At 40.9% G+C, this 23,754-nt stretch overlaps 2 protein-coding genes across 5 annotated transcripts in view; both read left to right on the top strand.

The window, feature by feature from the left end:
• The window catches only part of LOC101322849 (S-adenosyl-L-methionine-dependent tRNA 4-demethylwyosine synthase TYW1), a 222,883-nt gene that overhangs the window by 190,816 nt on the left and 8,313 nt on the right, over window positions 1–23,754 (top strand). Inside the window, exons 16-17 of one of the 4 annotated variants that reach the window (XM_073792039.1) lie at window positions 15,671–15,725; window positions 18,241–21,965. In XM_073792039.1, the coding sequence (XP_073648140.1) occupies window positions 15,671–15,676 (6 nt within the window). In that variant the 3' untranslated portion in view covers window positions 15,677–15,725; window positions 18,241–21,965. Of the gene's footprint in view, window positions 1–15,670; window positions 21,966–23,754 lie in introns of those variants that run through there. The other 3 variants (XM_073792038.1, XM_019921823.3, XM_073792037.1) reach the window with 3 other exon arrangements.
• CALN1 (calneuron 1) overlaps window positions 15,674–23,754 on the top strand; it is a 504,452-nt gene continuing 496,371 nt past the window's right edge. The window contains exon 1 of the mRNA XM_073792040.1: window positions 15,674–15,725. The gene's annotated coding sequence lies outside the window, so the exon portion shown is untranslated. The remainder of the gene's footprint in view (window positions 15,726–23,754) is intronic.

Below are 23,754 nucleotides of genomic sequence, written 5' to 3'. Positions count from 1 at the left end.
ATGGGTTGTAGTGGATGGGGGCCACTAGCCCAGCTGAGGCAGGTGAACTATACTGAAATAAAATGATTACTTATATTCTGAATACAGAGACCCACCCCCAGTCCTCTTCCATACTAAGCCCCCATATTCAGACAACCTCCCGCTGACAGTCCTGACCAGACCAGGGAAAAGACTTAAAGATCCTGACACTGGGTATTTCCAACGAAATGGCCCCATCAGACCATCTTCCATGCAAGGCCACAGTCTGTGGGTTCACACATTTCAACCAGCTGCTTAGTCCTCAAGTTCTAAACATGAGTAGAACACCAAGTACATCAGGCTAAGGAAATGCTCTAATGTGAAAAATTATTATGCAGACAACTAGCAAGCACCTGGGAGGAAAGAGAGACAATTCAGGAACAAGAACACTTTAAAAAGAACAGTCAGTAATAATCTCAGAGAAGTAAGAGAGCATAATACGTTCATTAAGCAAGAACAGATGCTACTGAAAAAAAGTGTGTGTGGGGGGGAGACACAGAACAAAAAGGAACACCTGGAAATTAAAAGCAATGATAGAAGACATGACAAATGCAATAGAATGTTTGAAAAATAAAATTAAGAAACCTCCCATAAGGTAGAGCAAAAGGAGATGGAAAATAGGAGAGGAAAAGATGAGAAAATTCAAGGACTACAGTCCAATATCCGAAGAATGGAAGTTCTAGAGATAGAGCACAGAGAAAAAGAAGGATGTATATAAGGAAATTAACAGATCCAGAAATTTCTCCAGAACTGAAGCTACAAATGAAAATAGACCCACACCATGGCCACTCATTCATTCATTCATTGGTCCAGCAACAGATACTCTGTCCTCACCTGGACTTTCCTGTGCATGCATGGGGAAAGAGAGATCTCTGGTCTCTCTGCTTTTTCTTCCAAGGACATCAGTCCTATCAGATTAGGACCCTACCCTTATATCACCCCGTTTAACCTTAATTACCTCCTTAAAAATCCCATCTCCAACAGTCACATTGAGTGGCAAGGGGTTACGGTTAGGGCTTCAACATATGAGTTTTGGGGAAACACAATTTAGTCCATAACAACTCCCAGCATTGATTTCATAGCAAAATTTATTTTTGACACATATGCACTTTTTAGATATAATAACATGTGCAGCTACTTATTATTTTATTAACTACTGTTATACGTTTTGAGTCAGTGTCAAGTCTGCATCAGTCAGAACGTCCACAGTGCAGTAAAAGAGTAATTGTGCTTTTCACAAGCAATTTCACAAGTACCCAGTTAAAGTGAGGGGAGAACAAAGCTATTTTTGGACATGCAGGGTTCTCAAAATACAGCTCTTCTGCCCACACACCCCTTTCCATTGTGCTATCAGAGAGTACACTCCAACAAAATGAGGGAAACAACCAAGAAATACCAAGAACTGGTACCCAGGAAACAGGGCATCTGATCCAGGAGAGAGGTGAAGGGACTCCCCAGAATGATGATGCAACGGGGTCCCACACCGATGCCTGTCATCCGGGCCAGAGGGCAACAGGTCCTCAAGGGAGCAGGTCAGGAGACACTGGAAGAAATTATGATTTTTCTTATTGGACCTAGTTTTTATGTCATTTCATAATATTAGACATCTTAGTAGTCAACTGTCTTCAATGCCTGGGATAAATTCTAGCGGGCCATGACTCCTTAATGTACGGTCAGATTTGGTTTGCCACTGTTTTATTCTGTATTTGTCATTGAGGTTTGGGTAGACTTTTCCTCATTTCTATTGCTGTTTGTTTTCTCAGATTTTGGTGTTAGGGTTCTAGCTTTTTTCCCCCTTATCTTTGTATAGCATCAAAATCATTTATTTGAAAAGTATAAGGTGTTCTTGTTTAGGACATTGGACTGAACCCACATTTTCCCTTCCTGTCCCCTAATTCCCTTTGAAATGAGCATAAAGAAGTACAAGGAGATACGTATGCTGGGTGGGAATTTAAGAATGGAGAGAAATCTTAGCTGACCAGAGATACTGAGGATCTGCTGGAGGATTCTGCAGCCTTGATCCAAGAGATGCTGGAATCGGGGGGTTCTTCTGCCAGGCGCCCCAGAGAAGTCTCAAAGCCAGAGTGCGGGATGCTAAACAAAGGGGGAGAGGGCACAAATCCAGGTACAGTCTCAAGGTTGGTCTGTGGAGTAGCTGCAGCATGGTAGCCGGTCCCCTGCCCTGCCCTGACCCTTGTGTGTGCCAACAGCAATATCCTGCCTGTGGATTTCATTCACCCAAGACTTCATTGACTGTCAGATCCACCATCTTTTTAGGTAGCACTAATGAAATGATGACACAATGTTTTCTTAAGACTTAGAATTCATATTTTTTAAAATTTTTATTGAAATATAGTTGAATTACAATGTCATGTTAGTTTCAGGTGTATAGCAAAGTGATCAAGTTATTATATACATTATATATATTATATATATTCAGAATATATATATTTTCTTTTTTAGATTCTTTTCCATTATAGGTTATTACAAGATATTGAGTATACTTCCCTGTGCTACACAGTAGGTCCTTGTTGGTTATCTATTTTTTATACAGTAGGGTGTATATTTCAATTCCAAACTCCTAATTTATCCTCCCCCCTCCCCTTCCCCTCTGGTAACCATAAGCTTGTTTTTTACATCTGTGAGACTTAGAATTCTTATTTTTATACCTACACAAAGATTTTTTAGAATTTTTAGCAATAGATTTTTAAATCATATCTTTTTGTTACACATACATGAAAAGAAAAATATAAGTGAAGTGATTGAGTAAAGGATTGATTCTCAAACTGGAACATACATCAGTATCACCTGGAGAGTTTGTTAAGATACAGATTGCTGGGCCCCACCCCCAGAGTTTCTGATTTGGGAGGTCTGATTCAGTGGAACCCCCACATTCGCATTGTTACAGGTAAAGGCGATGCTGCTGGTCCAGAAGCCGTACTTCGAGCACCGCAGCATGAATGACTAATACTTCACATTCAGAGTTCACTCTTCTGAATCATTTTTTTAACTCAAAGTCATTAGTGTGCATGATTTTCCCACAATTTTATGAACACTTAAGAGCATAGGTGGTGCAGTATTGTTAATAAGAATCCATTAAAGAATAAGGGCCATTGGTGCTGGGCTCCGGCTGCTTTTGCAATTATACAGAGCCACTTTTAAAAAATAGCGTTATTGAAATGTAATTTACATAATATAAAATCCATCCATTTTAAAGGTACGATTAGGGCTTCCCTGGTGGCGCAGTGGTTGAGAGTTCTTCTGCCGATGCAGGGGACACGGGTTCCGGGAGGATCCCACATGCTGCGGAGCGGCTGGGCCCGTGAGCCATGGCCGCTGAGGCTGCGCGTCCGGAGCCTGTGCTCCGCAACGGGAGAGGCCACAGCAGTAGAGAGGCCCGCGTACCGCAAAAAAAAAAAAACAAAAAAAACAACAAAACAATAAAAAACGATAAAACAATAAAGGTACGATTAAATGATTGTTAGCATATCTACAGAATTGGTCAAACATTGTCACAATGTAATTTGAGACCAGTCCTGTCAGTCCAAAAGAAAGCTAGAGATTCGCCTTTTCTGGACAGCCAGTATAAATGGAACTACACACTATGTGTTCTTTATGTGTGTGGCTTTTTTTCCACTGAGCGTGTTTTGAGTTTCATTCATGTTGTAGCTTGTATCAGTACTTCATTCTCTTTTTTTACCAAATGGTATTCCGTCATACAAATGTGCCATATTTTGTTTATCCATTTACCCGTTGAGAGACATTTGGGTTTTTTCCACTTTTTGACTATAAGAATAATGCTGCTATGAACATTCGAGTACAAGTCTGTGTAGACTTTTTCATTTCTTTTGGAAACGTACCTAGGAGTGGAATTCTGAGTCATATGGTAACACTGTGCTTAGCATTTTGAGGAGCTGCCAGACCGTTTGGCAAAGGGGCTGCACCGTTTTACATTCCCACCTGCAGTTTATGAGGGCTCTGATTGCTCCACATCTAAGCCAGCAGTTGTTATTATCTGTCCTTTTGATTGTAGCCATCCCAGTGAGTATGAAGTAATACTTCATTGTGGTTGTGTTTTGTGTTTCCATGATAACTAACGATCTCAAGCATCTCTTTGTGTGCTTATTGGTCATTTGTATCTTTTCTTAGGACAAAGAAGAGATCGTTTGCCCATTTTAAAATAATTTAACTTTTTATTATTGAGTTGTAAGGGTTCTTCAAATATCCTGGGTACGAGTCCCTTATCAGATATATGATTTGCAAAAATTTTCTCCCATTCTGTGAGTTGTCTTTTTACTTTATTAATGGTGCTGTTTGGAGCATGAAAGTTTTAAATTTTGATGAAGGCCAACTTATCTATTTTTTCCTTAGTTGCTTGTGCTTTTGGTGTCATAGCTGAGAAACCACCGCCTAACCCAGGATTATGAAGGTCTTCTCCTCTGTCTTCTAAGAGTTTTAGCTCTTACATTTGAATTTTTGATTCATTTGAGTTAATTTTTGTTATAGTGTCAGGAAGTAGTCCAGATTCATCTTTTTTCATGTGACACACGATTTTCCCACCACCATTTGTTAAAAAGGCTATTCTTTTACTATTGAATTTTCTTGGAATCTTTGTTGAAAATCAATTGACTGTAAATGTAGAGATATATTTGCGGGGGTTATCTCAATTCTCTTCCATCTATCTATCTATCTATCTATCTATCTATCTATCTATCTATCTATCTAATCTTTATACCAGTACCACTTACTGGCAAAACTTACAGCACTAACATTGTAACAAGTTTTGAAATCAGGAGTTGCAAGTCTTCCAGCTCCTGGGTCTTTTTGAATTTTCATATGAATTTTAAGATCAGCTTCTCAATTTCTGCAAAAAATCCAGCTGAACCGGCCCACTTTTTATTCTTGCTTTTGTGAATGTTGTTAAACATCTCTTTCATTTCATCCACTCTCCTTGTCCTCAGCCCATTGCTTTCTGTAGCTTAGGTGGTCACGTTTTTCTTATAAACTGTTGACACTTGTTTTGGAAGTATTGACGCAGGCACCTTTAATATCTGGGTGGGTTAGGGGCAGGACAGGCTTCCTCTCCTGATAAAAAGACTCAAAAAAAGTTCTCTTTTTGCCCTAGTGATTTGAGGTGTCACCTTTATCATACATGAAAATTCCACATGTACTTGCATTTATTTCTGGATATTCTGTTCTTTTCCACTGGTCTGTTTATCTATTCATGTACTAACACTACACTATTTTAATTATCAAAGCTTTCTAGTATATTTTAATACCAAATAGGACCAGTTGCCTTTCAGTTTTTATTTTGTGGTCGTTTCCAGGCTATTACTGAATGCTTATTTTTCCAGATGAAGTTTATTGTCATTTAATGATATTTTCTTTGTTACCTAATGTTTGATAAGTTCTGGTCAATATACCACGTGTGCTTGAGAAGATGGATTTTCTATTATCAGAGGTGAAGTTTGATACACATCCATAAGGCCTATGGGATTTTAAAAAATTATCCTATTAATTTCTTTTAGATCCTTACTTATTTTTGGTCCACTTATCCAGCGTCATTGAGCAGGTGAGACTTATCCAAGGGATACTTCAATCCTGATGACTTTGGGATTTAGCCTTTTGTTCCATCAGTGAGATTTTCACTGGTTCATGCCGTGGTTTGTGGAATCTCATCTCGATACCCTGCTCATGCAGCCCCCTGCTGTCCTTGCAGTTTTTCTTAGATTAACACTATGAAGCTTGGCTTCTTTTCCCTTCTACATTCCCATCAATTAGTTGGAAGCTTATTTTCCTGGCAAAAAAATTCATGGTGATCGTGAGTAATGGTTTAATATCACTTTTGTCATTTTCTGGTATGTACTTGGATCTGGGGATGATGGAGTATCTTGGGATGTGATACTGAGACACTGTCTGGGACAGAGTTGTGCTGAGGATTCTGGAGACAGTCATGGGAAGATAGTAGGGGAGGAGCTCAGAGGTTTGGGTATAAGGGTAGCCTGGAAAACATTGGACAAATGCTTGACGGAAGTGAGGTTAACTTCACGCCAGCCCCCTTCTGTTTCTCCAGGTTTGCCTTTGGCACATCTGGTTCCCAGGGAGACCTCTAGAAGGCATGCCGGGAGGAGAGTGAACTCCATGGCTATTTTAGTGGATTTTCACCCCCCTACCCCCAGGCCCTCTAGGGTCCCTCTACTCAGCAGTCAGCAGAGACTGGCAACTGGTGATAAAGAAGACTGGCATTTCTTAATGCCCCAAAGACCAAAGCTCTTGGGCACTGGCCCTCCGTATCCTCAGCTCCCAGCTGCTACCCCTTTGTAACCTATTTTCTCCTACAAAGTGCCTTTTGTGAACTTTTTCCCTGAATTTCCATATAGAGGTGGCCTGGAGTGACTGGTGTCACCTCTGGCTTTCCTTCCATGACCTTAGAGCTACGGGGCGAGACCCTGCACACTCCACATGTGTGGGGCAAGAGGTAGAGGGAGAAAGGGAAGCCCCGTGAGCTCTTCTGGGAGGGAGCAGGAAATTCGTTTGCAGTCAGAGGGAAAGTAATCTGCAGTACCAAGTGAAGACCTGTGTGATGAAAGGAAATCATGCTGCCAACCTTGAACCAGTGATCCCGGATGACATGCATTTTTACAAAGCCTGTGTTTCGATCCACTTCAAAGGACTCACTGGAGTTAGTTTTGTAAGTTTCCCAATCCATCAGCCAGCTGGGCTTGTGGAATAATGTTTCATCTTGAAAACAGATTTATCAGGGAGAGGGTAAGAAGAATCAAAGACACAGGAGATTTATGACCCCACCCCCCGCCCCAGGTCAAGCAGAGCAATCAGTTTGCCGTCATCACTTTAACCTTTCTGTTGCGGGAGTCTCGGCCTGGGCCTCAATCGTGGCGTTCACCCTGGTGTGGAGGTCTCCCCACTTGGGACATGGACACGTGCGTGAGGGAAGGGGACACCCTAATGGCGACTCGGGACACAGCAGGACAGCAGTCCATTCGCCTTGTGTTCCCCCTTTTCTCCCCTTTGTTTTTCTCTCTCTTTTCTTCTCCCTCTTCATCCCCTCTATGGGTGACTTGATTTGTTTCTAGAACTCTTGGAAATAGGAGCAGTAACAAAAAATTTGAAAAAAAGTTTTTGTGCAATTCTCAGGGAGCCACTGAGAAACCAAGACATTTCCACCTTGACGGACGGCCTCGGTCCAGCACTAGCATTTCCAGCACGTCCTCAGCTCTGGCCATAAGCCCTCAGAGATCCTCGCAGCACACGGGATGATGCTGAGATGATGCGTGCGAACCCAGGAACCCAGGATGCCGCGGAGGAGAGCAGGACTGTTTCATTTAATAGATGCGGAGGCAGACTCAGAGAAGGTTACTGGTGTTGGATTAATCGGTTTTCAGGAGAAGTCATGATAGAAACAAAGTATGGGAAGCTGGAAATAAGAAGAATGAATGGAAAGGAACTTAGCAAACTGGAGAAAGCGGAAACTCAAGCTTGCAGAGGGGAAAGGCTAAGTGTAACATGGCGGTGCCTGTCTGAACTCCAGAGGCCACAGGCATCTCTGAAAGTGGAAATACAGCTTGGGTTCAAAATAGGAGGGTTGCTGGAAAGTCTCTAAGAAGAAGTTGAATCTCCATGTCCTCCCCAACACCCTGCAGCTGTGGTCGACTCTGTCCACCTTAGCAGAACCTTGCAGGGCTCTTCTTTGGAGAGCTTGATCTAAGTGGAATCTGGACTCTGGGGCACTGGGCCAGGGTACTGCAGGGAAAACAGGGGGATTAAGTACAAATGAACACACCGAATGGTATAGCGTCCCAGTCCTTGCCTTCCGTCTGCTGCTTAGAATAACTCATAGCCAGAGTTATACATTTATATACAATTACTGATAGATGTAGAAAACAGGCAGATGAAATAACGAGACAATCATGATTAACTCCAAGGTGATGTTGCATAAGGGAGAAATTGTTTCCATAGTATACCACTCAGCCATGAATAATACTTATATAGGTTCTGAATATTGATTTCACCCAAAATTATAACAACATGCGGGAAGGTTCATAAGAAAGTTAAATCCTCATCTTCCATATTAGGAAGTCAATAGTTAATACTTAAAACTAAACAATCAAGAAATAGGATAAATATGCCATTTTCTAATATGAAAATGGTGCAAAATGGTGAAAGTATTTACTCTGTGGAGGGAGGATGGGGGAATTTATTTTAAAGTTTTGAATGTGAATAATAGTAGTTAATAAGACTTGATAAGGTGGCTGAATTATAATTATAATATGTACTATATACAATATATGTGTAAACCCACACATACATAAAATGTTATAGGGTGGAGAGGCTGTCACAGTTTGAAAAATATGTTAAAGTGCTCAGATGTTTAGGAAATTATACCTTATATTTTCAGTCCTTAATCATAAAATGTTCTCAAGGTTCTAAAGCCAAACATCTATCATCACGGTATTTAAATGAAATTCAGCAAGGAGAAGGTAGTATTTTGACCACTCCTTCCCAAAGTTATAAGGTTTCTTCCAACAGTACAGCAGGAAAATACATTTCAGTAATTGTTAAGTATGTAACTCAAATGAATCTTGAGGCCCTGAGTACAATGAAGAGACAATAGTCAGCAATTAAAAGTTTTTTAATTCCAATGTTTACTTATTTAAAGAATATTATAGTGGGTTTATTTATAACCCACAGCCACTGTTCTTAGAATGTCTCTTCCTTTCCACTGAGGCTCCCTCTCACCTCTGATTTACTTGAGTCAGCTAACCTTAAAACCCTTGATTATTCACCCTTTACCCCAACTTATCTCTAAGCATTTTACATCTCCAGTCCTGGTGTCTTTCTACCCATTCTCCTGAATTCATGTCATCAAAGCTCTTCTTGGAAGGTGTGGGCAGAGAGGAAAGACAAAATTGTCTTCAGCAGGTAAAAGAGAAGAGAGAGTCCTGAGACTATTAATTAATGAATTTCATTCTTATCACAAATGCCAATACTTATTATTAACAAATTCCCCATTTTGATAAATAAGTAACGTGGTAACTTAGGTATCGTTCTTTTGAATGTTTTCATATAAATATTCTATGAAATCATGCCTGTAAATTATTATTTTGATAAAAAATGATTTTAAGAGAAATTGACTCATACACAGTGACTCTGCAATGGAAATCACTGGAAATTTTTAACGAGAAGTTTTTAAACGTAGAAATGCACAAGGAATAAATAATAACACCGGTGCCTCACCACCCAGAATTAATATATGCTAACAAGTTTTCATGTTCACCACCCAGAATTAATATATGCTAACAAGTTTTCATGTTTGCTTTAGGTATTTTTTTATTTTAAGAAACAAGAAGTCAACCATTAAATTAAATAAATAAGGAGCAGACTCAAAAGATTTGAAGAGGTTATATAAGCAGAGGAGGGGGTTAGTAGGGAAAGGAAGGTAGGAAGGAGCAGAGTGTTATGAAAGTGAGTCCATGAGGCCCACAGAAGAGAGGCACAGAGAGGTATAGCTGGAAACTTACAGCAAAATTCATAACTGATGGTGACTTTAATGTTAAGTGAATAAAATTAGTCATAACTAATTTTCAAATGAATAAATGGCACTATTTATATAAATTTATTTAGAAAGAGGGGGAGTTGAGTAGGAAAATCATATACTTAGTTTCTATAGGAAAACAACTTTTTTTTTCCTGATGTGTTCAAGTTGTTTTGATTAAAAAAACGAAACTCTGGAGGGCAGGCTTTATTATATGAAACTATATCTTCTTGGATGATCTGTTCATTGCTTGATTAAAGCCATATCTAGGAAAAAATCATTCCTTTTAGAAACAATTATTCTTGTAAATTTGCCCACATATTAACCATTTCCAGTACTCCTCATGCCTTTTTGTAGATTCAGATTTCCAAGACAATTATTTCCCTTCAGCTTAAAGAACTTCCCCTAGCACTTTTTGCAGTGCAGGTCTGTTGGCAACAGATTACCTCAACTTTGGTTTACCTGAAAATATCTCTTCGTTTTCAGTTTTGAAGAATGGTTTTTACTGGGTATAGACTTCTGAAGTGACAGTTTTTTTCTTTCCACACATTAAAGGCATTATTTCATTGTCTTCTGTACTCCATTTATCGGAAGAGAAGTTGCTTGTCAATCATTCCCCTGTATATGATACCTCATTTCTGCCTGGCTACTTGTAAGATTTTCTATTTCACTTTTATTTTTATCTGTGATGTGGCTAAGTGCAGGTTTTTGTTTTGTTTTGTTTTGTTTTGGTTTTGGTATTGATTCTTTTTGGAGGCTTGTTAAGCTTCTAATATATGATGTTTGATGTTTATAATTAAGTTTGGAAACATTTTGGCCAATATTCTTTCAAATATTTTTTATTCTCTATTCTCCTCTTTTCTCTTGAAACCTCAATTATACATATATTAAGATGTTTAATATTCTGGCTCTATTTGGTATTTGATATTGAGGTTCCATTCGTCTCTTCTTTAAATACTTTACTCTCACAGATTCTTTTTGGATAATTTCTATTTATTTCTCTTTAAATCAATAATCTTTCTTCTTTTTTCCCCCATGTGATCATCTATTAATCTCATGCTATTATTTTGTAAAATTTTTTTCATATATTGTGTCTTTCAGTTCCAGGGATTCTACTTGGTACCTTTTTAGAGTTTTTGTATCTTTTCTGAGATTCTCTGTCTCTTCCTCCAGTATATCCATTCTTCTCATAAAACCCTTTAACATATTTATCACTTAAAGTCCTTTCCTCCTAAATCCTAAATGTGGATCTTCTTTGTTGACTGCTTTTTTTCTTTTGACTTGTCATCACATTTTCTTATTTCTTCATATGTATCATGCTTTTTTATTGTATAGACATTGTGGTTGACTCATTGTAGAGAATCTGGATTCTGTTATCTTCCTCTGAAGAATGTTGGGTTTTGTTCCAGCAGATCTAGCAGATCTGCTGTCAGATCACCTGAATTTTGTGAAGGCTTGGTTTTAGGCTTTGTTAGGGTGGGTCTATTTGAATTTTGCTTTTAGTTCTAAGGTACAGCACTTAGTCCTGGGATGTGCTTCCTAATCATAGGGCATGGCCTTTTTAGAGTTTTGTTGAAAAGCTTGAAGTGTTTACCAAACTCCTCTAATTTGGAGAGACTTGAACTCTAAAGTGTGCCTTTCTATTGGAATTTCTGCCCAGCGTTTTCCGCCTTCCAGCTATACTTTTCCTGTGGGCTCAGTAGAGTCTCTCCCTATGGATATGCATTTACAAAGTCAGCAGGGACTTGAGGGGGTATCCATATATAGATTTTTGGCCCCCTCCTTTCCCATATTTTCCTCACCTCTCAATTGCAAACTTCTCTGGCAGCTCCAAACTCTCATCTCAGATTCTCCAGCCTAATAAGACTGCTCCTTTTTGCTTGGACTCCAGTCCTCATGCTCCAGGCAGACTGGGGAGTGCCTTCAGGAGAAAAGCTGGTTAAATGTGAGTCTCACGAATTTACTTCCATTCTTTCAAGGCTTGCATCCCCCTAATTTCTGCCTGCTTTTGGTTACTCTCTGAGGACATTATACAGTTATTTTAATATTTTGTCCATAACTTATAGTTGTCAGCAAGTGGGTTTCATCTGATACAAGCTACCCTGCCATTATCAGAGCTGGAAGAAAAAAGAATTGATAAATAAAGTAGTCATGTCTACTGTCACTACTTCTATTCCATATTATAATGGAGGTCTTAACAAGTACAATAAAACAAGAAAAAAGAAAAGGTATATGAATTAGAAAGGAAGAAACAGAACTTGAATGATTTGCAGATGATATGAAAATCCAAAATAATCTATAGAAAAAGCCTTTATAATTACTATAATTAGTAAGAGTTAAGGAAGGATGCTAGGTATTAGCGCAGTATTTTAAAAATCTGCTGCTTTCCATCAATCAGCTTCAGGTCTCTTAAACTATACTTTAAGAACATGAAAGATTTGTCTCAGATTTGGAGCAACTTTACCATCCCAATTCTTGTTCACATTTATCTGCTTTCTTGAAGCAATCTGAGTTTTGTTCTCTGCTGTTTGCTACCAGAAGAGCTTTGGCAAAAGAGAAGAGATTTCTCTGTGATCAGATATAGAGAAGATGGACAAGGGGTCCCTTGCTCATAGCGGGTGGTGTGGGCCTGCTGGAGTAGAGTGAGGAAGCTAAACCAAAAATGAGCTCTTTGGAGGCAAAAACTGTATCTTGTTCACTGCTGTACCCCCAGCTGCTAGCACACTGGGTCTGATGCTGACTAAGTCAATGTCTATTGGTGGAACATGGTTGCTCTTGATAAGTATTTGAAGGTCTCACATAGAGGAGGAACTGACTCAACCTGCAGGGGACGTCAGTGCCATCTGAGGACAGAGTGATCAGAGTTGGAGGACCTTGAACTCCTGCCCAGAAGGATTCAGGCAGTGGTTGAATGAATACCTGGTAGAGGTTTAAAGAAGAGATTCAAACAGCAGCTAAGAATTTGTACTTTGACCTTCAGGGTGGAAAATGGAAGAAAAACTGAATAGTATTATGGTAGCCAGCCTCTGAGATGGCCCTCAGTGACTCTTGCCTCCTGGTTTTCATGTCCTTGTGGTCCCTCCCGCATTGACTTGGGGCTGGCTCTGTGACTGATAGAATATGGTGGCAGTCATGTAGGTGACTGACTAAGACCAAGTCATAGAAGGCATTGCAGCTGTTAGCTGAGTCTCTTATATCATTCACTCTGGGGGAAGCCAGCCCTCAGGTGGTAAGGACACATAGAGTCTTGTGAGAGGCCTATGTGGAGAGGAACAACCTTGCCAGCATCAGCTTGCCAACTCTGGGAGTGGGCCACCCAGCAAGCATACCCTTCTGCCCCAGTCAAACTTTCAGATAATTCCAGCCTCAGCTGATATCTGATTACAGCCCCCACAGGAGACTCAGAACCAGAACGACTGTGGGATCTCACTCCAGTTCTCTTTCACTAAGGATCTATGCTGTTTTTACATTTTATCATCTCCCTCTGGGTTGCCTTTGACTTGCCACCAGAGACAAGTGTTCTGGGCAGCGTCCCAGTCAAGGATCTCCTGGAGGACAAGGATCATTGCCCCATGTTTGTATTACTATTACTGCTAGCTCAATGCCTACACAGTGTAGGTGCCCTTTAAATTGTTTCTGAATAATGAACAAATAAAGGTGAGTCTGTCAGAAACAGGTCCTCTGGCTCTTTGGTGTCTCTTCATATTCTTCTGATTTTTAGTCTTCCTGACATACTACTCAGCAAAGGGCAGGATAGTGTATCCCTAAGATGCAGGAAAATTCATCTGTTGAAATAGGGAGTTTTCCCAAATTCCACAGCTCTGTTATTTTGGGGATAATTGCTTCTTGCAATAAGCCCCAGATTGATACATTACCAGAAAACTATACCCACAAAGCACAGCTAAGCATTTCTGAAGCTGAGGTATCTAGTGACTGTTGGTGCAGGTACACAAATCGATTTACCTCATCTTAGAAATAATACAATACCACCTCCATTAGCACACAAAAAGTTTGGATAAATAGAATTTATTTTCATTCTGATTTCCAATAGTAACCAAAATGTTTGAGGATGGCCCAGAAAGCCCTGAAAGATCCAGAAAAGGTGCTGTAAGAACTATGAAAAGAAGAATTAATCCAGAGCATAAATGAACCTTGAAAACATTATGTTAAGTGAAAAAGGCCAATTACAAAGGACCACATATTGTGACTCCATTTCTATGAAATGTCTAAGATAGGCAAATCTGTAGAGACAGAAAGTAGATTAGTGGTGGCCTGGGGGCAGGAGAAGACTGGGGAGCTGGGGGATGACAGCTAAGGGACGAGGAGTTTCTTTTTGGGGGTGATAAAAATGCTCCAAGATTAGGTTGTGATGATGGTTGTAAAATTATGTGAATCTATTAAAAACCATTGAATTATATACCTTTAGTGAGTGAATAGCATGGTATGTGAACTATATCTGAAAGCTTTAAAAAATAATTATTGATGTGCAGCTAAATTTTTATATTCATCTCGTTTATCCACCCAGTTTAGTCTCTGAAAATATGTTAGTCATCAGTGATGGAGATGATGACTTTCCAAGGACCAAACATATCATTGTCCAGACATCATGGATAGCACCCATGTAGAGACATGTCTGTTCCAGCACTTGGCAGTCAGTCTGTCTTCTGATCATTATCATGGTTTTTGTGAGGGGCTCATCTGTTGTTCCCATTCACAGATAATGACCAGGCTGGGAAAGAAGTCAGTGTTCTCATTCTCATCACCAGCCCCACTGCTGGAGCCATGGAGACAACAACTGGAGGTTGGCATGGTGTCTTCTAGCCCTGCTGCCATTTGTTTGGGGTCTGCAAGAGCAGCCCCAGGACAAGACAAGTAGGAAGGCTTTGCTTCCAATTCTTACCCAACTGGCATCCAAGATCTGCCTTCTTCCAGTTTGTACAATGGCCCCTGTAGTAAGCACCTTGAGGAAGGTGGCACTTCCCAGAACCAGTAATCTCAGCAATCTGAGGCAAAACAATATCCATCTTTGGAGGAAGCATCCCTGGCTAGAAACTAGGAGGCTTGCCTTCTAGTCCTGGCCCTGCTATTTGAATTGACCTAAATCACTCCCTGAGTTCTCACTGACCTTGGGTGTGTCAGTAAATCAAATTTCATACGGGAATCAATGCTTAGAACTGTAAGGTCATCCTCAGTTCTAAATTCCACGAGCTGTTGGTTTACCCTCTTGGCGACAAACGTATTTCACCTGTTGAGGGCCGACAGAAAAGGCAGTGGATCTCCACTTGTCTCTTTCCTATTTGCTGTCTCTGCTGCTTGTAATTGCCGTAGTTTGAAGAGCTTTGGTTACTTTGCCTACTGCCCAGCCAAGGTGTCTGAGCCTTTGTGCCCCCAAGGAGGGGTGAGGCCGGGGGGGTGACGGGGCTCCAGAGAAGCTGCCTTTGACCGCTTGAGCCCTTTGTTTGGTCTCCATGGTTTGCCCCATATCTCAGGCAAGGGATATGGGGCAAACCATATCCCAGTGTCACATAATGGGATTCTGCCCATTATGTGACATTGGCAGGAAAGGAATGTAACTTAGAGCATCTTGGATGGCATAGTGCTTGAAAGAGCATCTCAGTGTTTTCTTGCTACCTGCACGTAGTGATGCTTGGTGTTCTTTCAGGGTCTTTGGTCACTTAGAGAGAGGAAAACAACACGGTTGTCTTCAGGGATGCTCCTTTCTAGTCCTCTGGGTCCCATTATCCCACTGGTCCCCATTGCAGAGGTTCCTCCAGCAAAAGAATGGTTTGCACGCAGCAGGCCTGAAGACCCTTGTGAGGAGCCTCATTGAATAAGCCTAGATGGAAAGAACCCTTGTCGAGCTGCCAAGCTGTGCTTCAGCATATGTAATACATGTTCATCGTACAAAATATGGATGATACAAGCAAAGAGAAGGAAAAAGTTACCCATAGTCTCACTGCTTAGAAGCCACAGTAATCAATCATTTCCCATTTTGAGCATTATTTTAAGGACTAGGCACTCTGCTGTGTAATTGCAAACATTATGTAATGTAATTTTACAACACCTCTCTGAAGTTTGTGCTATTATTTCCCTCTGCAGAGATGAAAACTGGGGTTTAGAGAAGTTAGACAACATACCCAAGGCAGCACAGCCGGTAAGTGGCAAAGCTGAGATGAAAATCCAAGCCTGGCTGACTCCAGGGTCGATGTCATATGTAATCTAATTTCCTAACATTTTGTAGTCTTCTCTGCCAGTCTTTTTGTCTGCACAGTTTTTGTATCTTTTTATCCTTGCATAATCATGGTCCTGCTGGGTTTTCTGGGGGTCTTCTACCTGCCAGACCCCCAAGCCATCGGGGGTTCTTGGCTGTTGGATCTCTGCAGAAATCCACACCCTAGAAACCGTTTCTGGAGGACTCTAGTGCCCTCTACCAATGTGGCAGGTCTGTTTCTGTTTGGCAAGGAGAAGACAGAGTCTCTTTTTCAATCTTTCTTCAGTCCTTAATCTCTTAAAGCTTTACTTGCAATTCCTTTGTCGAAAAAGCAAAGACCAAAGAGAGTTACCTGTGTCTCAGATGATCTCCACGGGCTGGTCCAGAGAGCCATGCAAGGAGCCAGGAGGGCTGGCCACATGTGCCGGCTCAGGCATGTGTGGGCTCCCCAATACCTGAGGCGTACAGTAAGGACATTGGGTACACATCCCAGCAGCCCTGGGATGGCGGAGTGTTGAGGAAGGGTCTGTGTGGGGCCCCTGCAGGGAATGCAGCCAGATTCTACCTCATGAAACTGCAAACGTCCCTGCCCAGGCAGGGGGCTGCAGTTTGGGGCTGCAGCATGGATACAGCACCCTGTACAGGGCATCTCTCCACCAGGCCTTCCCTCCCATCCTCACTGACTCCTGGAGCTCGCTCTATCGCCACCCCCCACCCCCGTGTCTTTTTGTTCCTTCCAGTTTTCAGGAACATCAAATAAAGGCTCTTTCAAGAGGCTCCCTTGAGGCCAACAGCCAAGAAACCACATTTCGTTCTGCCGTTCCAGCAGACGAGCCAGCTTGATGGGATTTGGCCCCTTTAACAGAGAGAAGCTCTTCCCTGAGATTAGACTGTTTTGGGCCTGATCCCTCAACTTCGTAGGACATCAGGCTTAAGCCATGAGAAAAATATTATAAAGAAAAAGTGAGGGAGACCTTCAAGATGGCGGATGAATAGACGTGTAGATCACCTTCCTCCCCACAAATACATAAAAAAATACATCTACATGTGGAATAACTGCTACAGAACACCTACTGAACGCTGGCAGAAGACCTCAGATTTCCCAAAAGGCAAGAAACTCCCCACATACCTGGGTAGGGCAAAAGAAAAAACGAAACACAGAGACAAAAGAATAGGGACGGGACCTGCACCTCTGGGAAGGAGCTGTGAAGGAGGAAAAGTTTGCATACACTAGGAAGCCCCTTCAATGGCAGAGACGGGGGTTGGCTGGGGGAAAGCTTCAGAGCCACGAAGGAGAGCGCAGCAACAGGGGTGCAGAGGGCAAAGCAGAGAGATTCCCGCACAGAGGATCGGTGCCGACCGGCACTCACCAGCCCGAGAGGCTTGTCTGCGGGGCGGGCGGGGGCTGAGAGCTGAGGCTCGGGCTTCAGAGGTCAGATCCCAGGGAAAGGACTGGGGTTGGCTGCATGAACACAGCCTGAGGGGGCTAGTGTGCCACAGCTAGCCGGGAGGGAGTCTGGGAAAAAGTCTGGAACTGGCTAAGAGTCAAGAGACCATTGTTTCACAGTGCGGGAGGAGAGGGGATTCAGAGCACCGCCTAAACGAGCTCCAGAGACGGGCGCGAGCCGCGGCTATCAGCGCGGACCCCAGAGATGGGCGTGAAACCCTAAGGCTGCTACTGCAGCCACCAAGAAGCCCGTGTGCAAGCACAGGTCACTATCCCCACCTCCCCTCCCGGGAGCCCGTGCCGCCCGCCACTGCCAGGGTCCCGTGATCCAGGGACAGTTTCCCCAGGAGAACACAAGGCGCGCCTCAGGCTGTTGCAACGTCATGCTGGCCTCTGCCGCTGCAGGCTCGCCCCGCATTCCGCATTCTGTACTCCTCCCTGCCCACAGCCTGAGTGAGCCAGAGCCCCCTAATCAGACGCTCCTTTAACCCCCTCCTGTCTGGGCGAAGAACAGACACCAGAGGGCGACCTACACACAGAAGCAGGGCCGAATCCAAAGCTGAGCCCCTGGGAGCTGTGCTAACAAAGAAGAGAAAGGGAAATCTCTCCCAGCAGCCTCAGGAGCAGCAGATTAAATCTCCACAATCAACTTGATGTACCTGCAACTGTGGAATACCTGAAGAGACAACGAATCATCCCAAAATTGATGTGGTGGACTTTGGGAGCAACTGTAGGCTTGGGGTTTCCTGTATCTGACTGACTAGTTTCTGATTTTTATGTGTATCTTAGTATAGTTTTTAGCTCTTGTTATCATTGGTGGATTTGTTTATTGTTTATTTATTCTCTCTCCTTTTTTTCTTAAAATTACTTTAAAAACTTTTTTTATTTTAATAATATTTAAAAATTTTTTACTTTAACAACTTTTTAATTCAATTTATTTTATTTTATTTTATTTTATTCAATTTATTTTATTTTATTTTCTTTCTTTTTTTTTCTTCCTTTTATTCTGAGCCATGTGGCTGACAGGGTCTTAGTGCTCTGGCTGGGTGTCAGGCCTGAGCCTCTGAGGTGGGAGAGCCGAGTTCAGGACAATGGTCCACCAGAGACCTTCCAGCCCCATGTAATATCGATCGGTGAGAGCTCTCCCAGAGATCTCCGTCTCAACACTGAGACCCAGCTCCACTCAATGACCAGCAAGCTCCAGTGCTGGACACCCCATGCCAAACAACTAGCAAGACAGGAGCACAACCCCACCCATTAGTAGAGAGGCTGCCTAAAACCATAAGTTCACAGACACCCCAAAACACACCACCAGACATGATCCTGCCCACCAGAAGGACAAGATCCAGCCTCAGCCACCAGAACACAGGCACTAGTCCACCAGGAAGCGTACACAACCCACTGAACCAACCTTACCCACTGGGGGCAGACACCAAAAACAAGGGGAACTATGAACCTGCAGCCTGCGATAAGGAGACCCCAAACACAGTAAGATAAGCAAAATGAGAAGACAGAGAAACACACAGCAGATAAAGGAGCAAGGTAAAAACCCACCAGACCAAACAAATGAAGAGGAAATAGGCAGTCTACCTGAAAAAGAATTCAGAGTAATGATAGTAAAGATGATCCAAAATCTTGGAAATAAAATGGAGAAAATACAAGAAATGTTTAACAAGGACCTAGAAGAACTAAAGAGCAAACAAACATTGATGAACAACACAATAAAGGAAATTAAAAATTCTCTAGAAGGAAACAATAGCAGAATAACTGAGGCAGAAGAACGGATAAGTGACTGGAAGATAAAAGAGTGGAAATAACTACCGCAGAGCAGAATCAAGAAAAAAGAATGAAAAGAATTGAGGACAGTCTCAGAGACCTCTGGGACAATGTTACATGCACCAACATTCGAATTATAGGGGTCCCAGAAGAAGAAGAGAGAAAGAAAGGGACTGAGAAAATATTTGAAGAGATTATAGTTGAAAACTTCCCTAATATTGGAAAGGAAATAGTTAATCAAGTCCAGGAAGCACACAGAGTCCCATACAGGATAAATCCAAGGAGAAACACGCCAAGACACATACTAATCAAACTATCAAAAATTAAATACAAAGAAAAAGTATTAAAAGCAGCAAGGGTAAAGCAACAAATAACATACAAGGGAATCCCCATAAGGTTAACAGCTGATCTCTCAGCAGAAACTCTGCAAGCCAGAAGGGAGTGGCAGGACATATTTAAAGTGATGAAAGGGAAAAACCTACAACCAAGGTTACTCTACCCAGTAAGGGTCTCATTCAGATTTGACAGAGAAATTAAAACCTTTACAGGCGAGCAAAAGCTAAGAGAATTCGGCACCACCAAACCAGCTTTACAACAAACGCTAAAGGAACTTCTCTAGGCAGGAAACACAAGAGAAGGAAAAGACCTACAATAACAAACCCAAAACAATTAAGAAAATGGTAATTGGAACATACATATCGGTAATAACCTTAAATGTTAATGGATTAAGTGCTCCAACCAAAAGACATAGACTGGCTGAATGGATACAAAAACAAGACCCGTACATATGCTGTCTACAGAGACCCACTTCAGACCTAGGGACACATACAGGCTGAAAGTGAGGGGATGGAAGAAGATATTCCATGCAAATGAAAATCAAAAGAAAGCTGGAGTAGCAATTCTCATATCAGACAAAATAGACTTTAAAATAAAGACTATATTGGGCTTCCCTGGTGGCGCAGTGGTTGAGGGTCCGCCTGCCGATGCAGGGGACACGGGTTCGTGCCCCGGTCCAGGAAGATCCCACATGCCGCGGAGCGGCTGGGCCCGTGAGCTATGGCCGCTGAGCCTGCGCATCCGGACCCTGTGCTCCACAACGGGAGAGGCCATAACAGTGAAAGGCCCGCGTACCGCAAAAAAAATAGTAATAATAAAGACTATTACAAGAGACAAAGAAGGACACTACATAATGATCAAAGGATCAATCCAAGAAGAAGATAAAACAATCGTAAATATTTATGCACCCAACATAGGAGCACCTCAATACATAAGGCAAATGCTAACAGCCATAAAAGGGAAAATCAACAATCGAAATTGTCGAAAATCAAATTGTCAAACATCGACAATCATAGTAGGGGACTTTAACACCCTAGTTTCACCAATGGACAGATTATCCAAAATGAAAATAAATAAGGAAACACAAGCTTTAAATGACACATTAAACAAGATGGACTTAATTGATATTTATAGGACATTCCATCCAAAAGCAACTGAATACACGTTCTTCTCAAGTGCTCATGGAACGTTCTCCAGGATAGATCATATCTTGGGTCACAAATCAAGCCTTGTTAAATTTAAGAAAATTGAAATCCTAGCAAGTATCTTTTCCAACCACAGTGCTATGAGACCAGATATCAATTACAGGAAAAAAACTGTAAAAAAATACAAACACATGTAGGCTAAACAATACGCTACTAAATAATCAAAAGGTCACTGAAGAAATCAAAGAGGAAATCAAAAAATACCTAGAAACAAATGACAGTGAAAACACACGACCCAAATCCTGTGGGATGCAGCAAAAGCAGTTCTAAGAGGGAAGTTTATAGCAATACAATCCTACCTCAAGAAACAAGAAACATCTCTAATAAACAAACTAACCTTACAGCTAACCTTACAATTGGAGAAAGAAGAACCAAAAAACCCAAAGTTAGCCAAAGGAAAGAAATCATAAAAATCAGATCAGAAATAAATGAAAAAGAAGTGAAGGAAACAATAGCAAAGATCAATAAAACTACAAGGTGGTTCTTTGAGAGGATAAACAAAATTGATAAACCATTAGCCAGACTCATCAAGAAAAAAAGGGAAAAGACTGAAATCAACAGAATTAGAACTGAAAAAGGAGAAGTAACAACAGACACTGCAGAAATACAAAGGATCATGAGAGATTACTACAAGCAACTATATGCCAATAAAATGGACCACCAGGAAGAAATGGACAAATTCTTAGAAAAGCACAACCTTCTGAGACTGAACCAGGAAGAAATAGAAAATATAAACAGACCAATCACAAGCACTGAAATTGAAACTGTGATTAAAAATCTTACAACAAACAAAAGCCCGGGACCAGATGGCTTCACAGGCAAATTCTATCAAACATTTAGAGAAGAGCTAACACCTATCATTCTCAAACTCTTCCAAAATATAGCAGAGGGAGGAACACTCCCAAACTCATTCTATGAGGCCACCATCACCCTGATACCAAAACCAGACAAAGATGTCACAAAAAAGAAAAACTACAGGCCAATATCACTGATGAATAGAGATGCAAAAATCCTCAACAAAATACTAGCAAACAGAATCCAGCAGCACATTAAAAGGATCATACACCATGATCAAGTGGGGTTCATCCCAGGAATGGAAGGATTCAATATATGCAAATCAATCAATGTGATAAACCATATTAACAAATTAAAGGAGAAAAACCATATGATCATCTCAATAGATGCAGAGAAAGCATTTGACAAAATTCAACACCCATTTATGATTAAAAAACCCTCCAAAAAGTAGGCATAGAGGGAATTTACCTTAACATAATAAAGGCCATATATGACACACCTCAGCCAACATCATTCTCAATGGTGAAAAACTGAAACCATTTCCACTAAGATCAGGAATAAGACAAGGTTGCCCACTCTCACCACTATTATTCAACATAGTTTTGGAATTTTTAGCCACAGCAATCAGAGAAGAAAAAGAAATAAAAGGAATCCAAATTGGAAAAGAAGTAAAACTGTCACTGTTTGCAGATGACATGATACTATACATAGTTAATCCTAAGGATGCTACCAGAAAACTACTAGAGCTAATCAATGAATTTGGTAAAGTTGCAGGATACAAAATTAATGCACAGAAATCTCTTGCATTCCTATGCACTGATGAAAAATCTGAAAGAGAAATTAAGGAAACACTCCCATCTACCATTGCAACAAAAAGAATAAAATACTTAGGAATAAACCTACCTAAGGAGACAAAAGACCTGTATGCAGAAAACTATAAGACACTGATGAAAGAAATTAAAGATGATACAAACAGATGGAGAGATATACCATGTTCTTGGATGGGAAGAATCAACATTGTGAAAATGACTCTACTACCCAAAGCAATCTACAGATTCAATGCAATCCTTATCAAACTACCAATGGTATTTTTCACAGAACTAGAACAAAAAATTTCACAATTCTTATTGAAACACAAAAGACCCGAAATAGCCAAAGCAATCTTGAGAACGAAAAACGGAGCTGGAGGAGTCAGGCTCCCTGACTTCAGGCCATACTACAGATCTACAGTAATCAAGACAGTATGGTACTGGCACAAAGACAGAAATATAGATCAATGGAACAGGATAGAATGCCCAGAGATAAACCTACGCACATATGGTCACCTTATCTTTGATAAAGAGGCAAAAATATACAATGGAGAAAAGACAGCCTCTTTAGTAAGTGGTGCTGGGAAAACTAGATAGCTACATGTAAAAAATGAAATTAGAACACTCCGTAATACCATACACAAAAATAAAATCAAAATGGATTAAAGACCTAAATGTAAGGCCAGACACTATAAAACTCTTAGAGGAAAACATAGGCAGAACACTCTATGACATAAATCACAGCAAGATCCTTTGTGACCCACCTCCTAGAGAAATGGAAATAAAAACAAAAATAAACTAATGGGACCTAATGAACTTAAAAGCTTTTGCAAAGCAAAGGAAACCATAAACAATATGAAAAGACAACCCTAAGAATGGGAGAAAATATTTGCAAAAGAACCAACTGACAAAGGATTAATCTCCAAAATTTACAAGCAGCTCATGCAGCTCAATATCAAAAAAACAAACAACCCAATTCAAAAATGGGCAGAAGACGTAAAGAGACATTTCTTCAAAGAAGATATACAGATTGCCAACAAACACATGAAAGGATGCTCAACATCACTAATCATTAGAGAAATGCAAATCAAAACTACAATGAGGTATCACCCCTCACTAGTCAGAATGGTCATCATCAAAAAGTCTAGAAACAATAAGTGCTGGAGAGGGTGTGGAGAAAAGGGAACCCTCTTGCACTGTTGGTGGGAATGTAAATTGATACAGCCACTATGGAGAACAGTATGGAGGTTCCTTGAAAAACTAAAAATAGAGCTACGATATGACCCAGCAATCCCACTACTGGGCATATACCCTGAGAAAACCATAATTCAAAAAGAGTCATGTACCACAATGTTCATTGCAGACCTATTTACAATAGCAAGGACATGGAAGCAACCTAGGTGTCCATCAACAGATGAATGGATAAAGAAGTTGTGGCACATATATACTATGGAATATTACCCAGTCATAAAAAGAAATGAAATTGAGTTATTTGTAGTGAAGTGCGTTGACCTAGAGTCTGTCATACAGAGTGAAGTAAGTCAGAAAGAGAAAAACAAATACCGTATGCTAACACATATATATGGAATCTAAAAAAAAAAAAG

The sequence above is a fragment of the Tursiops truncatus genome, chromosome 15 (genome assembly GCF_011762595.2).
Source record: "Tursiops truncatus isolate mTurTru1 chromosome 15, mTurTru1.mat.Y, whole genome shotgun sequence".
In the NCBI taxonomy this organism is placed as follows: Eukaryota; Metazoa; Chordata; class Mammalia; order Artiodactyla; family Delphinidae; genus Tursiops; species Tursiops truncatus.
This window is presented reverse-complemented; position numbering and strand designations above follow the sequence as displayed.